Source organism: Hyposmocoma kahamanoa, unplaced genomic scaffold (genome assembly GCF_003589595.1).
Source record: "Hyposmocoma kahamanoa isolate Upper Pololo Valley unplaced genomic scaffold, ASM358959v1 67, whole genome shotgun sequence".
Classification (NCBI taxonomy): Eukaryota; Metazoa; Arthropoda; class Insecta; order Lepidoptera; family Cosmopterigidae; genus Hyposmocoma; species Hyposmocoma kahamanoa.
In genome coordinates this window covers 5,796,909-5,819,229 of record NW_020653855.1, presented here as the reverse complement: position 1 = coordinate 5,819,229, position 22,321 = coordinate 5,796,909, and the positions used below count along the sequence as shown (strand labels likewise).

General features: G+C 35.0%; 1 protein-coding gene across 1 annotated transcript in view; it reads right to left on the bottom strand.

Annotated features, from left to right (window-relative positions):
* Positions 1-634: 634 nt before the first annotated feature.
* The window catches only part of LOC113232155 (transcription factor SUM-1), a 52,032-nt gene continuing 30,345 nt past the window's right edge, over positions 635-22,321 (bottom strand). Inside the window, exons 2-4 of the mRNA XM_026466793.1 lie at positions 17,729-17,860; positions 4,756-4,864; positions 635-1,262 (exon numbers count right to left, since the gene is read on the bottom strand). Coding sequence (XP_026322578.1) covers positions 1,183-1,262; positions 4,756-4,864; positions 17,729-17,860 — 321 coding nt within the window. The 3' untranslated portion in view covers positions 635-1,182. The remainder of the gene's footprint in view (positions 1,263-4,755; positions 4,865-17,728; positions 17,861-22,321) is intronic.

The following is a 22,321-nucleotide window of genomic DNA, read 5'->3' as shown; positions in this document are numbered from 1 at the left end:
AAATTGGAAATTTGAACCATTATAAAGTTGTAAAAAACCATGTTCCTGTACTGTAGCACCTTGACTGTGCTAAATGGGTGTTTTTATTAGCACGCTTGATGTTGAATTAATAAATAAATAATGAATATTAGACAACATCATACGTTGCTCCGACCCCTAAGTAAGTATCTAAAGCACTTGTTGTAATTATTAATACAAAGGTCAAACAATTAGAAAAAAAATCTTTGATCCCGCTGAATTCGAACTGACGTCTCCTAGCAAACCGTGACAGACGCTATGCCAACTAAGCCACGTAACGAACCAGCGCAGCGTGTAGACAAATCTTACTTAATGAAGTTTAATTATATAATAGCAAACTTATAACTACAATACTTAATTATTAAACTTGTATCAAATTGATGTTAATTTATTTGTGAAATTACTCACTTTCTAGAAATTACTTTTTCTAAGTGTTTCGATCTTTGTATTAATAATGATAACAAACTAGTGGAGTAATTCACAAAAAAGTAATTGAAAATCATTTCAATACAAATTTAATTACAGATAATAGCGATATCTCTAGTACGGCTCCACGGCTGGTAGCTGTAAAGTTACCTAACTGGGTGACGAAATACTTTCATATATTTCTCATAGATGGTGCTACGGCTAAAAAGTCATTGAAAAAACCAAATACAAAGACCCGATAACAAGCACATAAAAAAATCCGTGAGGTCCGCTGGTTCGTTCCGTAGCTTAGTTCGCATAGCGTCTGCCACGATTTGGGGTTCCAATCCGGCCGTAACAAAAGTTTTTTTCTAAGTGCTCGATCTTTGTATTAATTACTTAATTGGTAATGGTAACACCAAACTCATAAAGCCGCTTGTACGAATTTGTTCAATGAGCAACAGAATAATATCCACGAAACTAGGGACATTTAGGTAACGCAATGTCGCGCACGTAGTAACGCGAACAGAGGAGGCTAACGCCGCCGCCACACATATTGGTCTGGTACACACAGCCCCACCAACTGCAAAACCGCTGGTTTGCAAACTTGCTTTTCTCGCCATTTTTGCTTACCCCAAGTCCAAGTTTTTATAAATCACGGGAACAGCGCGCGGGGAACATCGCCGCACGACATTACAGGAATAGTTTTGTATTTTCGTTCTATACTAAATATTTGAAATAAGTTTTTTAACTAATTTGTCATGGATGGTCCTTGCTAGCTAAAGCTTGCACGATGCATCGTAATCGAGCTAGACTATTGCCGCATCCGGGTGACTCACCTGAAATATGATATTATATTAGACAATATATACCTACGTTGCTCTGATCACAAAATAAGTAACTATAGCACTTGTGTCATGAAAATCGGAAACAACGACACACCATAAACCAAAAACCAAAATTGACATTTTAAAACAGTCGTTAAAACCATGCTCCTGTGAAAAATTTTTCGAAATGGCGCCTTCGCTCTTTCTACGAAACACGTGGTGAAGAACGTGATGGCCGGGTCAATGTAGAAAAGTTGGTTTTTCTACATTGACCCGGCCAGAGATCGAAATCGAGACCTCAGGGAGCGAACAGATCTGGCGCATTCGCCAGATCTGTACGCACTCTTGGAGATGGCAATACCAAGAAAACCGACGTGCAAACCCATCGAATATATAACCAGAAATCAAGACGAAATAAGGCCCATCCATCCCTTGCATCTCATCAGCAAATGGGCCTTATATCACTTTTAAATATCAACTCTCGTTTGTGCTGAAATCACAAATTACAAACCTGAAATAGTACAGCGCCAACAACTGACCCGTGTGTATGTCTCCGTATATTCCAAAAATATTCTGTATTTATTGCAATAAAGATAATGTCTCTAACAATGGGCGCTGTTCCGTTCGGTGGTGTGGGAAAAGTAGCAAAACATCTAATTACAAAACAAACGGAATCACATTTCATCGGTAATTAAATATTAAATGATGCAATTTTTCAATTTTCGTCCATTATAGCAAACCTCAAGTTAAACTTGTCGACTTGAAGTGAAACAATTGACGACACCCGTCAATTGTTTCGAATTCGGGCTTGCCGGAGCGCAGTTGTGTAATGATTTGGCAGAATACTTTTCAAACAAATTAAATGACCTTTCATCTCTATTTCTGGTTATATACTAGATGTGCAAGTCACTCGATCACTCAGACGTCGTCAAAAGGAAATAAATGTAGAGGTTTTTACGGGAGACACTACGCTTGCCGTTACGGAATCTCATTAAGCCTGATTAGAAAAACCTTTATGTTCACGTAATAGGACGATTGTTTTTTAATAAGTGTGGTGTTTCTCTAAAATAATGTGTCAGACAACTACTCCAATTGTCTGACCTCAAACTAGGGAATTTTCTTACTCTTCAGTGGAGGATTTGCCCTAAGGCCCAGTAGGCCCGGGCCTAGGACGACCAGATTTTAGGGGCGGCCAATCGTGACAAAAAATTAACTGATGGATAACAAGAAATTTGGTCTGATCCCTTTGAAAATTGACATGTGAGGGTCTCTGGGAGTGCTTGATAATAATTTATGATCAATATTAGTTTTTCACCATTTTTGAATATGGCCGCCATACAAGCGCTTATAAAAATTTGCTCTTATTCAGCTGAAAATCTATATGTGGGGGTCTCTATAGGGTGTTTGATAATAATTTGCGGAAAAATTTTTTTTTCGCTTTTTTCCAATATGGCTGCCACACAAATTTTTTTAACGACAGATAAAAACTTGCTCTAATTCGATTGAAAATGGATATGTATGAGTGTTTAATAATTAGCGGTCAAAGTTTATTTCTCGCTATTTAAAGAGCTAGATATAAATAACTCAAAGTACCTAAATATTTTAAAGGCTCACGCACATAATGGCGGGCCGCGCTGCACCGCATTGTTTAACAAGAATCTTTCTAAATCACTTTCGTACATTTTATGTATAAAATTTAAATATGTTACATATCTATAGTGTAATGTATAATCACTATATCTGCCTGCGATAAACTCAAAAACTACTGAACCCATGCTGGTACTGACTATGGCCTGGGCCCTAGGCCGACCAAGACTGCAAATCCGCCACTGGCCTATTAGTAGGTACTGTCAAGAGCACATCAGAATTGACACTTTGTACTTTGGATCGTTCTTATTTGTTTAGAGAGTTGGATTTAAATCTTAAGTGTTAAGCTTGATGTGTACTGGACCCTGCACTAGCGATGGGCGGGTTGAGTTATTTAACTCGAATTAACGCGAGTTATTCCTGCAACGAGTCAACTCGGGCAAATTTTTTAAGAACGCGAGGTAGCTTGGTTCGATGCCCGCCCAGCCAAGCCGAATACTTCATTCATATGCTCATCGGCTGCTCGGTCTCATTAGGGCTTGCAATATTCACTCATTTTTAACCGACTTCAAAAAAACTTTTTTTGTATGTATGTAACGCGATAACTCCGCCATTTGTGACCCGATATTGATGATTCTTGGAAAGAGGGTACCTCAGAAGTGATCCCATTTAAATTTGAAGAAAATATTCCACCTCCAAGGGTGGTAAACTAGGGGATGAATGACTTTTGAGGTCGGTTTTTTTAACCGCAGGTTAGGTTATTGGTATTCGGATAATTCGAATAATTTAAAATCTTTTATCCGAATAAAACGGATAAAACGAATATTTAATACATCATTTTTAAGAAATGGTCAATCCACAAAAAAATCCTAAAATAAAAACTCTTAACAAAAACTTCAACCAACTTCCAAAAACCACAAACAGTCACTACAATAAAAAGCGAAAAATAACAAAATAGAGATTTAATCCAAACAACAACAGTACACGTAATTCTTTTTATTTATTTTTTTCTTGTTTCGTTTCGTACACAGAATTAATCAATGTACATTTACGGTTTATTTATACATTACAACGTGACAATTCTTGTCCAAACCTATTACCTATAATTTTAATAAAATATAAAGAATTCTCATTACGAGAAATGGAACGATGAAACCGTCCAAGCCTATCCGAGAACTTTTGTAACACTTCAACAAACATACTGTACATGCCAATAAAATTTGAGAATTTCGCTCGACTTCCATGGCATCTCCTACTTGTGGTTGTATCGCCTTTTAATGGAGGTACGATGTTTGCGAGTTTATCCGACGATATCATATTGTTATTACAACAGTGTTCTAACTCAAAATATGTGAAATTCAAGATTATTCTATTGCTGAACGTAAAATTTCATTCTCAACACGTGAATTAAACAGTCGTTAGGATATTGTAAGAAACAATTAAAACATAATATCTACTTGACTCAAAATGAGACAAACTTTTCGTGAGCTAGTTCTGGACAAAACAGTCCTTACTCAAAAATATTAAATTATTTTTTCCTTTTTATTTATAAATATATTTGGCAAGTAGGAAATATTTAGATATCTGTAATAAACTTTAACTTGTACGTACATTTTAATAACCATTCACGAGAAGCGAGTAATTCGTTTTTCATCGATTCTAAAAAAAAACACCTTTAGAGTTAATACACTATTGTATTAACAGTGCGATATGTCAAACACACAATTTCTCTAAAAATTCGATTACGTTAGTTATTATAAGGAGAGCAGTTTTGTATTGTATTATATTCAGAGCAGAGTACCTCGTCATCCAACGCCCACAATGGAAAACGTTCAGCCACCGAGGAAGGAGGCCAGGTTGGTATTAGTTATCCGGGTGGGTTATACGCAGACAAAAACCCTATTGAAAAACTACTTACTATTAAAAAAAGGTCTCTCCTTGTCGTCTTTACTCTGTCGGCTGTCGGGACAGATCCGTGCAACTGCAGCCGGCGACTCCACGTATGACTTGCAGCTCTCCGATTCCAGCTGTGGACAACGAAATACTTTTACGTAGGCTTTAAGGTAATTTTAATAACAGTATAACTACTTTTTTAGAATATAATAGAATAGAAAACGTTTATATGCCAGAATACAGTAATTATACAGATCTAAAATAAAAATAGGTACAATGTATTGAAGCTGCAAGCAGGTGTGCAAATGTCAATCGAATTAAATATTTTAGCCTCTAAAATCAATTGCATTTCAAATTAATATAAATTAGTATTTGTATTCTTTATTACTATAGAAGCAATGTGTCTTATGCATTTTTGTCAATTGTGATTTAAACGTAGGTCCGTGTAGTAATTTAAATTCATTTGGTAGAAACTATTGAAGATCTTTATGCACATATTGAAGCAGTTATTCTTATAAACTAATATATAGCATCGAAGTTGGTATAAAGAGTCATGATTTTAGTTCTGGTTTGCCTTTGTATAACTTCACCACGCGTTTTAAAATACAGTTTTGTTCACAAATACATAGATGTCCCTTATATACAAGCATGGCAAAGGCAGTATGTTCAGTTTTTTTGAACAATGGTTTGCAGCTATTATCGAACCGCGCACCACAGATCGCCCGAATACACTTCTCCTGAACATTGAACACTCTTTCTAAATCTACTTAGTTGCCCCGTAGTATAAGACCGTAGGGAAGGACTGTACATTACCATCGCACGCTTTGAGGGGTGGGAGGGGGGTGGGAGGAAGGGGGGGAGGGGGAGGAAATAACCCTTCGTGCAAAGTTTCAAAGTTAGGAAGTTAATAGTTTTCGAGATATTAATTTTTGAAAATTCGAAAAAAATAACCTCAAAAAATCATGTTTTCGCACTAAAGAGCGTGGTAAACCCCTCCCCCCGAACCCCTAGCGGGAAAAACCCAACCCCCAAACCACCCCCCCAACCCCACTTCCTGTGTTATATGAAAAACTAAATTTAAACCTAAAACCAGGCAAAAACGCAAAATCCTAATTGATGCATACATCAAACAGTAAACAACAACAAACAACATGGCGTTCTTTACGCGTTTCGTTTTTTTTTTTGCAAAAAAAAGTAATTGTTCAAAAATAAAAGCTTACATACTAATTATAGTAAATTTCTATGTTAAATTTACAATTACGTATTAATTTGTGCTGTTTAATTCAATACTGCGGAAAATTTTTGAAATAACGCAAAAAATAAACATTTTCGTAAAAAAAAATGAATTTTTTTTAAAAACATTTTTTTTTACGAAAATGTTTATTTTTTTGCGTTATTTTAAAAAAAATACTGCAACAACCAAACGCTGTGCTTTCCTAACCTATAAAACCTGTTTCCTATCATATATATTCGAATATTTCAATAATTTTTATTATCAAAACTACGAGTTTCCTAAAGCTAATATTTTAGGATTACACTGCTAACTATGTAATCTATTCACCATATTAATTTCAACTCTCAACTCGTGCGATGGTAATGTACAGTTGAGCCGACCGTAGCTGAGTACGGACGAAACGTAGCCATGATAGGCCGTGATTTATAATATCAAGTGACGAACAAGTGGTGCGCTTGGTGGTAAACTCAGAGTTTTATATAAAGATCAGATGGGCACTGCCACTGCGCTCGTCACCCTGAGATATAAGTTGACAAGTCCCATGTGCCTGTAATTTCACCAGCACCCTTACCCTTCAAAACCGGAACGCAGTAATACTAATAATACTGCTTGGCGACAGAAATAGGTAAGGTGGCAGTACTTTCCTCGACGAAGTCTTTCGCAAAGAGTGTCAATTACTATTTGGCAGTGTGTACATTCCCCTTAGAGAATGGAAAAAAAAAGATTCCCTACCGAAGTTGCTCCGCTGTCATTCTTTTTTTCTTTTCACAGTTCCTGCACATTTACGCGCGAAAAATATGATAATTGAATATTTTTTCCAGGTGGCTGGTGTCAATGAATAAGTAATATTTTTTCCATAAACTTGACATGACGACCTGTGATGTCAATAATAATCAAGGTCACAGGTATAAATGAAACATTTGGTTTCGTCAACACCTGTAAAATTGCATTTTTATGCTAGTTTCTTTCTTGCGTATCGAGTGAGGAACGATCGATTAACTCAATTCGGAAGTTAAGCTCTTTGAGTGGATGCTAAGAAGGAAGTAAAATTTTTCGTCCTTCGGGATAAGGCGTCTTTTTTTTAACGCACACACTTATAACCCCGCACTAGGGAATCCCTTCTGTGTTTTTTTTGCTTTCAAACATCGGAGATCGAGACTACCTCCATGAGCTAAACGGGTTACTATCACGGATTTTTGTCATCCAAGTACGCAGAAGTTGTATGATAACCTTTAGAATAAAGTTTATATTTCACTATAGTTTTGAACCGCGTGAATGACAAATTTTGTATATCAACCGGAATCTTGTTATAGAAGCGTACACATTGCCCCTTAAATGAATTTGTCACTTTGTGAAGTTAGTTACGCTAGTGTAAGAATATTAATTTCCTTAAACTTATCTCTAAAGATACTCTGGGGCCCAGATTGTAAATTGCCCTAACTGCACATTTCTGCAGGACAAAGATTCTATTGATATCGGCGGCATTACCTCAAAGCAAAAGGCCGTATGTCATTAGACTGTGAAAGTAGCTGAAGTAAACCAATCTAGCGGTTTCGACGTCTGAAAGTTTCCGTATTTTTTTAATCGCGTATATTGCAGAGCTGAGCCGTTTTGATAACTTAGGTATATGTGGACCCCATTGCAATTTAGCATCTAACATTATACCTAGAAATACAACTGTATCTACAAGATTCAATTTTTCGTTTCTAACTTTGCCATACAACCAGATCGTAGGTTGTATTTTTAGAACTTTTAGAACTTTTTATTGCACATGAAAAACATCCTGCAGACCTAACTAATACAGGACACAATTACTACTACAATAATGGGCTTACTGCACAATGTGTAATTTTTCTTTCATTTATTTTATTATTAATTTATTTTAATTCGTAATTTTTCTTCAATAGATTAATTTTCTGACAATTTTTCGCGGCAAAATCGTTTTAATCTTTACGGTGGTCATTATTTGGAGTCTAAGCTACGCTCGCTCCAGTAGCTGTGGTTTGACAGTGCAGCGATCTATATACAAATAGCAGAAGCAAAAAGGGCGAAAGTTTGCATCATTGGGCAAAGTACCGGTTTTCAGTCGCGACCTAGGAGAAAAACCAGCGAGAACCAGTTCGCTAGAGTGACGTATCACGGTTGTAAATAATAAAAATTAAAAAAACCGATCTCAAAAGTGTGTTTATCCTCTTTCGGTGCATTTGTTAGCGAGGTCTACTCAAATCAAATCCTCGTTAAAACGAATCATATGAGGCAAAAGGTAGTTGCTGTTTCCTTTCATTTTCCGACCGGCCGGATTCGAACCGATGTCTCCGAGCAAACCGTGCCAGATGCTATGCCGACTAAGCCACAGAACAAAGCAGCGAATCTCACGAACTTTTCTATGTGCTTGTTGTTGAATCTTTGTATTTGGTTTTCAATGACTTTTTAGCCGTAGCGCCATCTATGAGAAATCTATGAAAATATTTCCTCAGTCAGTTAGATACCTTTACAGCTACCAGGCTGTGTCGCTATTGATTAAAAAAAAATTGAACATCGTCGGTCAAAATAAAGCTTCTTATTCTGCCAGTCTTCCGATTTTACTGGCAGTTATTTTGAATGGAACCTGTATGCTCTCCACATTGAAGAGTTCTAATTAAATGTATTCAATCGTTGGATCGCCGGATTCTCTGTAGGGCTATTTGAGTGCTCTAGGGTGACAAGGATTTCGTATACATTTATGATTTTAAAATTTCTTATATATTATTTTAGTAATTTCCATATTTCCATATTTCATATTTTATTTGACCTGGTGTCCTGAAATACAGGCCCTGAGCCTAGTTTAGGCACCAGTCTCCCACAATATCTATAGTATAGTTATATATAAATAGCACTTGTATTTTTGTTGTATTGTGGTGAGAAATAAAAAATTTTATTATTATTTATTTTATTATTATTTCGTAACATAGATTATATAAATATGATAAAATAATTTGGAGCATAAATTGGAGGTTATTTAGTAGCAGTATATATCCTAGTGAAAAAGTTCGTCCAGGATAGTACTGCCACTTTATCTATTTCTGCCGCCAAGCAGTAATGTGAGCATTACTGCGTTTCGATTTTGAAGGTTCCGGTTCGAATAAATTCGACACGAATGTCGTCGCCCTCAAGTCGCACAGCGACCGCGTGCATATGTCATGGCAAAGTACGCTCTATTCGTTTAGCTTTTACGTTTTTACTTAAATGAGCGTTCCGGGCGCGCGGGCGAGACTGGCTTGTACTTAGTGTACTCGGCGACCACGTGGTTGTAATATTCAGAGGAATTTAAATGTTGTTGCGTAATGAATAGAATTCAGATTCACTATTAATGTAAGTGAAAGCGTGGTAACTGGGCGGAAAACTTTCGCATCATGTAACTGGGCGCTAAGGGTGCTGGTGAAGTTACAGGCACATGGGACTTCAACTTATGTCGCAGTATTTTTTTATTTTATTTTTTTTATACATGACAGGCAAATGACTCCACTCCACCTGCTGTTAAGTGGAAAGTGGTATCCAAACGCGAAAGAACCTAGTGCAGCGATGAAACCCTCACTGCACTAGCCACCTCCACCCTGCCTGCCTACAATATGCCTCTTCACGCCTCGTTTGAAGGACCCCATATCATAAGAGGGAGGGAAGACATGTGCCGGAAGGGAGTTCCATTTGTCAACCGTGCGGCAGAGAAAGGAGCCACCGAACCTTTTAGTACGCGATGGAATGCACGCGTGCTTCTGAGCAGGAACGGGGAAGGAGGGATGAGGTTGAACAGCTCTTCACAGCACTCACCATGGTACATGCGGTAAAAGGCGCTAAGCGATGCAACATCTCTACGCAGTTGCAGAGGTTCAAGGCGTGATGAGACCTAGAGTATGACAAGGGCAGTAGCAGTGCCCCTCAGATGGATTGCAATTTAAAGCTCTGAATGTAACTTCAACTTTTACGGATAGGCGTGACATAACGCTAGGATCATGACTTGTTCGTCCCGTTACTTTATATCATTAAAAAAAGGTAAAATACGAAATTAGTATATGCATTCAGTAATTAATTTGTAACGTCACAGTCTTAATGTCGCCGCAATGCGGCCCATATAGTAATGATCGTTTTCAAATCTGCTATGTCATTTGAGGCATTGGAAAACTAATTTCAGACTAATTTTGAGCACTTTCATTTTATTAATATAAATAAACAATTTAGAAATAACTCTACCGAAACTAAAATAATGCAACTTGTTTAACTTTGAATATCATGTATTTGACAATAAAACGCAAGATCGTAAATAACTGTCACAAAACATGGCCTCATAATCAGGCAACAAGTGCAACATAGTAACATAATTTAGGTGTATTAGGTTTGTTTGTTATATTTATTACATATAAGTTATTATTAACGTAATATTTCGTTTAATAATTATTAATATAATTTAAATAATAATATGTAATATATAATTTATTAATATAATAATTCGCCGCGTTCGTGAATTTCGTTTTTCTCAACGGTTGACAGGTTGAGAATGCTTTTAGCATTAAGTCATCATGTCTTATGGTCAATAAAGTTTTAATAAATAAATAAATAAATAATTAACTACTTAACAGAAAGAGCTTCGTCGGCAACTCCTTGTAAAAGAGTTCTTCTAAGGAAGTACTACTACCTTACCGGTTTCTGCCGCCATGCAATGTGAACATTACTGCATTCCGGTTGCGAAGGGCAAGGACGCTGGTCAAATTACAGGCACATGGGACTTGTCAACTTATGTCTCAGGGTGTCGAGCGCAGTGGCAGCCTCAGATCTTTGTGATTTAAAGCTCTGAGTGACACTGCAACTGTTTTATACAGGCGTATCGCTTACCACCAGGCCAGACCATTTAAAAAAAGTTAGTATTGTATAAAAAAGAGACAGATCAATTAGAAAAACAGAAATAAAAAGATCTTTAGATTTGGTTCGATATTTACAGCGACATACCATTAATACTAAACTACAGAAATGTCCCAATTATCTCCTCCCGCGTGGTGCACGCACTCCTGCGCACGTGTAGCGATAAATAATGCGCCGACGCGTATTAATGGCGATTTAACTCCGCGACACTAAAATACAACGATATTATACCGAAATAGACGAGTTTTTTTTGTTATGTCTACATTTATACACGTATTGGATTTTTTTACATGAAGTAGTTCGATAATTTAACTGCCTCTATGGCGTGGTTACCATGCCGGACTGTTACCACGCAGAGACCCCAGGTTCGATTCCCGGGCCGCGAGAAATATTTGTATGGCCTACATTTATTTCTCTCGTGAGTTTGGGTGTAATTTGTGGTTGTCTAAGTGTGTGTCCATGGCACCCGCGACAGAGGGTTTCCTTAATGCGGGGCTATGTTGAGTGTGTGCGTTATTAATACATTTTTCCTTACAGAAAACCTATGCTCAGTTGTGAGACGGATATTGTGTCAGATTATACTAAAATAGAAACGGACATATTTTAGGAATATATTTTCAGAGTTTTAGCTATCGCAAAACGTGTATTTAAAAAATATTTCATTAAATATCAGTTATTAAAGACTAGGCAGTATGGTCTTTGACCTTAGTCTGTGCTTTTAGAACGAAAAAACAATGTCATTGTGACACAAAGACTTGGCTGTTTGGCTATATACCTTTTCCAACGGATAGAATTTAAAAAGCAACCCATTCTGCTTGTGTGCTATAATAAAAATACATTTTAGTTTTTCATCAAACATCGCAAACAATCTTGTTTATTGAAAGAACCTTCGTTTACATCTGTAAATTGTATCAAACAATAAATATACATAATAATTCTTCTATTTATTATAATTATACTTGCATAAGTCTTTTAATTCAACCTTAACCCCTTGTTCAAGATTATGTTTCAAAATATTTTTCCTATCTGTTATTTTCCGCGAATAAATTTTGTAGTGGCACAAACGCAGACCGCGAACTACCAGTTACAAAACATTGACTACCTCGGTGACCCAACGGTTTGCGCTATTGGCACATAAAGAAGCATGTCCCGGTTTCGATTCCCGGAAGGATCAGTTAGGGAAAAGAACCTTTCTAAATTGGTTCTAGGTGTGAATTCCGTTGCATAATACAGGGAGTTCCCGAGTTTGAGACGGTAATTTGTGTGACTGTCAGGTAACATTATTAATTATCTTCATTAGTAAATTATCTTCTTCGATAATCTTTAAATAATATTAGTTTTTTTATTAATAGATACAAAGTCAAAGTCAAAAAATCATTTATTCCATAGGTAAAATAAATTGACATTTGAAAACGTCACATTTAAAATACTGCTCGTTCACTACGCTGACCTCCCTGAGAAAACGAGCAAGAAACTCTGGGGATTGCTCTTTTCAAATAAACTTAAATACATTTTGAATCAAATTTGTGTGGAATCTAAAGCCATACATCTTTATTTAGCACATAGTCTTCAATTTTGTAATACGATTTTTCAATTGTTGCTTTTAAACTTAGGAAATTATAATCTTAATGCTCTGGAATCTTAGGGTCGTATTCTAGAACTCTACTCAATGCTCAAGTCAGGATCTGAATATGATTACAAGCACTGGAAATACGACCCTAGTGGCAGGGACTTGAGTATGATTTCGAGTGCTTTGAACCACACTCAAATCCTTACTTGAGCATTAAGTAGAGTTCTAGAATACGACCCTTATTGTAAAAACGTATACAGTTAACCATAAACGAGTCGTTTGCCTTGTTAAAACGAAATCGTGGTACCATGAGTTTGGACTTAGCTCTAAGATTAATATTATGGATATCTTCTTTCTTATTGAAATTATGTATATTTTTCATTGACTTACAATTATATGGACGTCGGGTCCGCGCTAAAAAGTGTCCGAACTTATAGGGCGTTAAAATCGTATACAGAGCGTCATTCACGCTTTAGTCTTCGTTTGTTCGACTGACAGCGAAGCAAGCAAAATTAGACAGTACTGCGACGACATTACAATTTAAATTCAACGTTTTAGCTTTTACATATTCCTTTACATGTCACTAACGTAACGTTTAAATAGGTTGACTTGGGACATTTTTTTCGTGGTTTTTGTATTAGACCCGTCGTCCATTTATTTGTAAGTCAATGATATTTTTATATAAAATATTTGAGATGTAATGTTATGGAATCGCTGGCCAGCACAACTTCTATCTCCGGCAAACTCGCGTCAAAACTCAATGCGAAACAAAGCAGTTTCGAATTGACGATGTATTATGTAAACATTGTTATTTTCGTTTTATTAAAACTTTTTAATCGGGTGCCCCTTACAATACTAGCTATATATCTAAAGACTCGCGTTTCATTATATTTTTTTCGATAATTAAATGAGATTTGACCTCACTATTGAATCTGTCGAGACGGCCATCTTAGCGTGCCGGTACTGTAGATCTCGAAAGACCTACTAGAGCTCTGTCCGCCGTTTTCGCTTTGCATGGCGTGGTTGTGTCGTTATTTCGTGTAAATTCTCTAAAATCGCAGAAAATTGCCTAATTGTGCTATTTGGAGTGCAAAACCGATAGCCGCATCAAAAATATTATACCCTTAATAGTATTTCATATCATCGGTAAGTCTTATTTGAATAAATTTTCAATTTTCTGTTTATTGAATTGATTCAGATGTTCATCTTTCGTCGTAGTCCAGCGACTGGCCGCGAGATGGCAGCACGTTGAATAAAATTTCAACTTGAAATCAAAACGTCGTAACATGCAATCTGGAATTTGTTACATCTTTTTAAATTAGAAACTATGTCCAATGATTATCAAGATTTCGTAGATCATTTGTTTGAAGCTTTAGGCAGTTTCATTGTTTTTTTTCCCGTGCTGCTTACAATCCGTTAATTAGTTTTCAGTACTATTGGGCATTGTTAATTTGATACCTAAAAGTCTAAACTACCTCAAATACGCATAACAGCGAAAGTGCGGAATCAAATCACTTTATGAAAAAAACGGTAAGAAAACACAATTCCTAAAAATTTTCACGATAGAAAAAACTTACCTCGAAATTTTACAAGAAAACCAACAGTGGTTTGAATACAGATTCAATAGATACTTTACATATACCAATTTTTCGTATGTATCAACTGAATTAAATAAAAACGTATGGGTACTACGATATACATTTTTCAAAGGGTTAAAAAATAAATTTTGAAATAAAACCAGTGTCCCTGCCACTCGACCTAAGCTAAATAAATAGTATTAGTACGGGAAAAGTTAGAATTCCAGCTGAGGTAGTATCAACTCTCAAATTTTTTTTTTTCATTTCAACCAGTTACGTCATAATGATTTACTAAAAACATCCTAATTTCAACAGGGAAGATGGTTTCTCCGTACCACCAGTTTGGGATCCAGTATTTCCTCTAATGAAAAATCCCAAACAGACATAAGACTGCAGTACTAATTAATATTTTAATTTATTCTAATTTCTGTTATTAATTAATAATAAATTGAATTTAATTAAAATTCATTCAATAAAATAATTTGTAAGATTTAATATAGCGTAAATTGGAATGTTTCTTTGTAAAATTAAAAATAAGGTATTTAATTTATAACTATTGTAACTATAGTGAAAAAATAGGGTGGTTTCCATCAATATTAGACATAATTGGTTGAAGACTGTACCACCGCAGTCAACCGTGATCATGGGACCTGTAAAGGGCCCGAAACGTCGGTTTGTTTGAAAAAACAAATATATGCGATTTATCCGGAAAAATAGTTTCATTTCCTATGTGCAACAATCGCGAAAACCTAAGAACTCGATATATAAGCTAAAGTTTATTACTGACGTCTAAACAATTTCCTACAGGCCCAATGTTTCCAAAAATAAAAGGAAAGAAATAATTTCATATTTTTGAGTAAGGACTGTATGTTTTGGCCAGAATTAGCTCACAAAAAGTTTGTCTCATTTTGAGTTAAGTAGATATCTTTTAATTGTTTCTTACAATTTTCTAACGACCGTTTTATTGACATGTAGAGAATCAAATTTTGGTTTCAGCAATGATTTCATCCTGAAAATCACATAATTTGAGTTACAACAATATCGCACTTCTATTACAATAGTGTTGTAACTCAAAATATGTGAAATTCAAGATTATACTATTGCTAAACGTAAAATTTGATTCGGTCAATAAAACGGTCGTTAGAAAATTGTAAGAAACAATTAAAATAAATCTACTTAACTCAAAATTAGACAAACTTTTTGCGAACTAGTTCCGGATAAAACAGTCTTCATAAATAAGTTTTTTAAAAATTGCTTAGATGTCAGCAATAAATAAACGTTAACTTACACTTAGAATAATAACGCATAGAAACCTAGTCCGCACACGCTAAGTGAGGCAAATTGAAGCGCTCCCAAAGGGTACACGAGCGGGCGGGCCTTCAGTGCTCAAGGTCAACTTGCACCGCGAACAGCTCAAGAATTTTAGCTAAAAATGACGAAATGTGCGGTAAATGAGTGTAAAAATACGTCAGACAAACATAAAATAGATACTAACATCACATTCCACAAGGAAGTAACGCGTTTCAACTTGTATTTTTATATAAATATTCACTAAAACCGAAAATTAACCTACTACTAAAACTAGCCTACATGAATTTGATTTTTGCCTCACTTGTGACAGTTCGTTTGCTAGGAAACTATCATTCTATGCGTTATTATTCTAAGCGTACACATAAATTTTAATAGTATTTCGCTGGAAGAGAGTAATTATTTTTTCATCGATTCTGAAAAAATATACTTTTTGAGTTAATAATACACTATTGTATTAACGGTACGATATTGTAATATTAGTGCGACATGTTACGTAGACAAATTTGTAAAAATTCTAATGTAAAGACATTTTCAACTCTTGACGTCAAGCAACGCTTAAATAGAGATTATTCTTTATAATTTTTATAACAAAGACTAAGGCATGCAGACTTGGCAGTCAGTACCTTAGTTACCTTTGCTCCTTCTAATCAAATTAACATTTCCCGCGCATTTGAATCAAAACTAAAACGGACATGTCTAACGTGGCGTGACAAGCTTGACTAGCGTGACGGGCGCGTGACGCCGCCGCACCGGCCGCCATCTTTGATAGCTGTTAATATGAATTAGACTTGTTTATTTGCAAAATATACAGACATCATAACGATACCTCCAATGTACACTACGCCTACTTAATTTTTGGTTCTAATCTGAAAAACTGTTTTTCAAGTTACGAGTACAGTTTTTACAAAGATTATTTTTGTTTCGGGTATATTATGAAAAAAATGAAGAAAGAAATAGTGATGAAGAAAGTTAGAACTATATTCCTTATTTTAAACCAAATTACAAAAGACTATCCTAAGTTATTTAAGAGAAAGTGAAAACATAATGTATTACAATTTAGAACTACAATGCCAAATATTGAGAATCCCAATAATTAAACAAAGATATGGCTCAAAAGACTTGTATCCAAGCCGTAACTATCATTAAAAAAAATTGACCTAATCTGTTTTTGCTTTGTTTTTTTTTCACTACATTCATTTTTTTGCAACGACTTCAATCTATAGACAAGAAGATTCACAGCAAGTACATGTTCCAAACGAAACACTATCTATAGTGTTTTTGTGTTGAATTTTGTCATCAAAGTATACGGATTCGATCTCATAATAATACAGATATAAAAAGCGGCAGACAGTTAGAGCAAGAGCATACATATCATGCCTTATCTAAACAAATTTGGCATACTGAAAATGGAGGCCCGTCAGACGTTTTTTAATAGCAGTAGAGCTTCTTGTGAAAGAGTTCGTCCAGGGTAGCTGTACTGCCACCTTGCCTGTTTCTGCCGCCAAATTACAGGCACATGGGACTTGTCAACTTATGTCTCAGGTACAGTGGTAGTGCCTATCTATGCCAGAAAATTAATTGGTGACGACCTGTAAGGGGGAATATGTTCCAATTAGTTTCCAACAATGTTATTAACATCCCAAAGCACAGAACTGCTTTTCGTGGCGGTTTCAGGTATAGCGCCTATAAGTGCTGGAATTCCTCCTTTCTTGCGTGACATCAATAATAAAATACGATTTAAGCGTGAATATACAAAAACATCTTTATCTGAACAGATATGTCTCGCTAATCATATATATTTCATTGATACCTAAAAGTCTAAAATCTGAATTTCCGAATAAACATATTTGGTGGCCATAATTATAATTTAATATAATATTTGTAACAATAACTTATTATATTATTTATATTACTTACTTGCATTATTTGCATTACTTACATGATTTTGCTTTACATTTTTTACTTGATACATAACAGTTTTAGAGTTAGGTGTACGTATTTGCGTCAGTTGTGCTTTGGTGGCATGGCTTACTGCGCTACAATCGCTCACCATATGATACTGGCAGAAAACCAGCTCTGTTTGACATTTCACGGTCTACAGTATTTATGCTGAGTCAAGGCCATTTCAACACAAACTGTAGTCATACTAAAATTTTGTTAATTCTTTTTGTTTTTATCACAGTATGTGTTCTATTTGTTTTTATCACAGTACGTGTTCTATTAATAATGTATGTTCTGTGTGATTTTGTGTTATAATTTCTGAAGTAATTGTAAATATTTTGTTTCTGTTTGTATTTGTGCTGAATAAACCTATTGTCCATCTATCTACCCAAAAACTTAAAAGTATGTATATAACCCTGAATTTATAGGTATTTGTGGCGCAGATGATGTGATAGTTGGTGTCGGTACTTACAACAGCAGCGGCTCGTAATGCCGCTTGCAGTCTCTCAATGTGTTGTATGGCAGCGCGAAGTATTTCTAATTTGGGTAGTCTTCCACTGCCAGCCCGCGCTCTTATTCGGAGTTCCTCGAATGCTGCGTTTACCTGAAGACGACATAACAAAATACATAGTTATAATTATTAATACAAAGATTGAAAGATCTTTGTATTAATAATTATAACAAACTAGTGGAGTAATTTCACAAAAAATAATTGAATATCAATTCAATAAAAATTTAATTAATACAGTGAATAGTGACATCTCTCGCCAGGATTGGTAGCTGTAAAGGTACTAACTGGGTGATAAATCTGTCAAAGATTTCTCATAGATGGCGCTACGACTAAAAAGTCGTTGAAAGACCAAGTACAAAGACACGACGCAAGCACATAGAAAAATTCGTGAAGTTCGTTGGTTCGTTCCGTGGCTTAGTTGGTATAGTGTCTGGCACGGTATGCAAGAAGACGTCGGTTCAAATCCGACCGGATCGAAGGAATTTTTTCTGAGTGTTCGGTCTTTGTATTAATAATTATAACAAACTAGTGGAGTAATTTCACAAAAAATAATTGAATATCAATTCAATAAAAATTAAAAAAATACATAGTGTTTTTTAAATGAGTCAGTATGGGGAATCCGAAACCATAGAAGATACAAGGATTTTTAGGGCTGATAGTTTCATGAAGGAATCATTTTGATTGTATGAGGCAAGAAACCCCGTGTGCCTGCACTTTAACCAGCACCTTACCTTTCAAAATTGAAACACGTTAATGCTCATGTTACCGCTTGGCGGCAGAAATAGGTAAGATGGCAGTTCTTCCCTGAACGAACTCTTTCACTGGCCTTCTTGGCATTGTTAACGCAAAAGGCTTAATTACGCCAATATCAGCACGTGCCACGAATTAGCTTGAGGCGTAAAAAGCTTCTAATAAGAATCGGTAGCAGTCTCTAAAAAAAAAACAAGAAGTGCCTTAGACCTCGATTACTAAGAGAACAGATGTCGCCAAAATCACACTTTATTAATTTGAAACATTACAAAATCTTGATATTGTATGGTCGTAGTTACAAATTTAAAAAGATACAAATTCTGGATTGTTACTATAATTTAAATTTTACCGTGTTCACATATCGTTGGAAGTTCAATACCATCAATACATGTTACTGGAGTTAGGACGTTTTGATATTATATTAAAATTCCAATGAATATAATGCCATCTACTGGTTAATTGCGGAACAACGACGAATTGGATTTATTAATTTAGTTCTCCAAAAAAAGCAGCGTAGGGGTTGCTTTACTTTTGTTTCTTGTAACAAAAAAATATTTCGATAAACTGAAAATTTATTAAAATAAAACTATTCGATGATATGAAACAAAACGAGTAAAATATTTTTGGTGCGGCTATAATTTTTACACTCCAAAACACCACAATAAGAAACTTTTCTAGGATTTTCGAGTATTTGCACGAAAGAATGACACAACCATACCATACAAAGCGACAATGGCGGACTGAGCTCAGATATTTCTTGCGAGACCTATAGATGGCACGCGTCGGGCGTTAACTAACCACTTCTACTGTATTTATTGTTGTGTGGTCTCTACGGGTGTTTCGTCTTTCGTAGTTTATGCAATCGTTGAGGGTTCTAAATGTCGAGTCAGGAGGCGTTGCCGAGTGGCCTAAATAATTGGTACGAGAATTTAAGACCTTGGTTATGTAGGTAATGATTGCATACAATACATTTTCTACGAGTATCTAAACCACACAAACACAGCCAATATTTAATGTATATAATTAATTAAAGGCGCAGAAGGGCCTTCATCAGAATTGCTCACTGCCTTAGTTACGTAGTACTGGGCGTCGTGGTAAATAATTGAACAGTCACCCAGTCACTAGCTATTTAATTTATGGTATTTTAATTAATCAATGAAATCAGTACACTACCATTTTACCCAAATTATTGTGAAATAGAAATCAACATTAATTTATGCGAAGGAACACTGCTTGCGTGGAAATAGAGCGATTCGTCGCAAGGTCCGATGGCTGTCACGCGAACGGAATGACCGTTAAGATGGCCTCCCGGCTGCCTTAGACAAACGAATTATGTTAACAATCCACAAACAAAAGTCAAACAAAAAAAAAACAAATAAATAGAATAAAAGTGGCAAAGTACCGCTTACATTTTAACCAATTTTGAACTGAAAAATTTCATTATAGTGGTTTCTCTTACCCCACAGGAGGTAATATCAAGAGTATAAAAGATTATTGAAAATCTTAACAACAAAAACAAATACTAGAAAAACATTATAAACAATAAAGCTAAAATATTAAAAATACAGTCAATTGTTCAAAAAAATTCAATATATAAATAAAATAAATCAATCAAATAATAAAACAAAAGCAATGTGGAAACTAATAAATGAGAGAACAAATAAAACAAGTACAAAGACAAAATTTAATATAAAAGTATATTGAGAGAAAAACGCCTTGAATTGGAGAAATAGTAAAATCAATCATTAAAATACTTGCTCCTAAATTAAAGTTAGGCGCTATTTATAAAAATGAATCTTTATGCGTGAACAGCCACCCTAAAAGGTGGATGATTTTCTTCAAAATGAAACGGGACTACTATGGAAGTACCCCCTATTCAACAAAAAAAGAATCATGAAAATCGGTCCGCAAATACCGCAGTTATCGCGTAACATACATACAAAAAAAACATACAGTCCAATTGAGAACCTCCTCCTTTTTTTGAAGTCGGTTAAAAATACAAACTTACCTCGAAATTTTACAAAAAAAACCATTGTATTCAATGTATTTGATTATTAGAGATAATAGATTTTTGTTTTGTACCAACTAACCATTTTAATACCTGGATTGGTTCAAACTGCGAGATCACCAGATCTCACCCCTTTAGATTTTTTTTTGTGGGGATATGTTAAAAATCAAATTTACCTTGAATCCTATGCGAGTGCAAACGAGTTGAAGGCTGAGGTTCAGAATACGATTTGTAATACAATTCATCACAACACGTTATTAAAAGTTACTCAAAACGAATTCGTTAAAAGATTAAATTTGTGTATCCAAGAACTAATTAGTTAGATTACCATTTTTTTCGTTTTATTAAAATACGTTAATTTCATGGTTTTTTTTTTCATTTAATTAACCAATTTTGTGAGAGAGATTTTATTCTTACAATTAACCCTATCGATCGATGCAATAAAAGTGCAGGGTGCATTTTTTTCAGATTAACGCGGGTTCGATTCCCGCGTGTTGCTAGAAATTTTCGAAAATCTATGAATGCAGTTTTGTTTCTTTTAAAAAATAAAGGAATGTTTCCTTTAAGTAAAAATTTCTATCTACAGTATTTAGAGTACTTTCCTTCCAGGTGGCATTACAAATTTCCACCCTGTATATTATTGTTATATGCATAAAGTCACTAACATGTGCATTTTACGTCCAAAACATTTTTTTTAAATTTTATTTTATGCTAATCTGCTCCTCTCTCCTTTGTATTGCGTGCCCGACGTGGTCCATAATATTGGTCTTTTCTGTCTTACTAAAATCTCATTGTATACAATATGGTTTTGCAATAAAATATTGAGTATTGAGTATTGAGTAGAATATGTTAATAAACGAACCCGAAAAAATGTTCATGATCTTTGAAATGTCACGTTAATAGTGACAGATGTCGTTTACATTTTTGATTCCAAATACCCTCTCGAAAGTAGCTCTTTAAATTTGCAATAAATTGTAGTCTAGTTGGTAATAAATAACAATAAAGCGTACTACGTATGCAGTGCAATAAGTTTAATGTGGTCGTAGCACCCGCCTGCGTCCATTAGACCAGCACATTACGATACGCGAACGTGGCAAAAGCCTCGAGTAAAGGAGCAGCCACACTATTGTGTTGACAACTTCTCCAAACAATATTCAGGCTAGTTTTCTTCATCTAATTTTGGTGGCAATTTCTGTTATATGAATATTCTATGATATTATCATGAAATATTATTTACATATTCGCTATAGTATACTCGAACACTTGCCACTGAAATCAGGTAGTGAAACCCAACCTGAAACGTACCCCTCTAAATGTATAATTAATTACAATTATTATACGACGTCTCTAGTCAGTCGTTGGTAGCTCGTTGGTAGTCGTTGGTAGGTAAAAAGACCGTCAAATTTTGGCTTAAGAGTAAAACCTACAATGATACCGAGGACTTGTTGGAAGTTCTTTCATAATTTATATTTATATAATAAGTAATGTTTAACTACTTATCTTTTATAAATTGTAACGACTTATAACTACTTATCTTTTATTTGTTAAATTTATAAAATCTTTATTTTTTTTTAAGCTTTGTTATGAAAAATGCACTATTATGCCTAAAATACAGGTACACATGTACTTAGTTTAGGCATCGCAATTGCACTATTAGGCACTAAGATTAAAATGTTTAATTTTACCATGATTATTTTATATAATTTAGATTTTTTTTTTTGTTTTGTTTATTACTGTTTATTTTAATATTTTATCTTCAATTACATTGTTTTCATTATAATTGTATTAGATTAAGT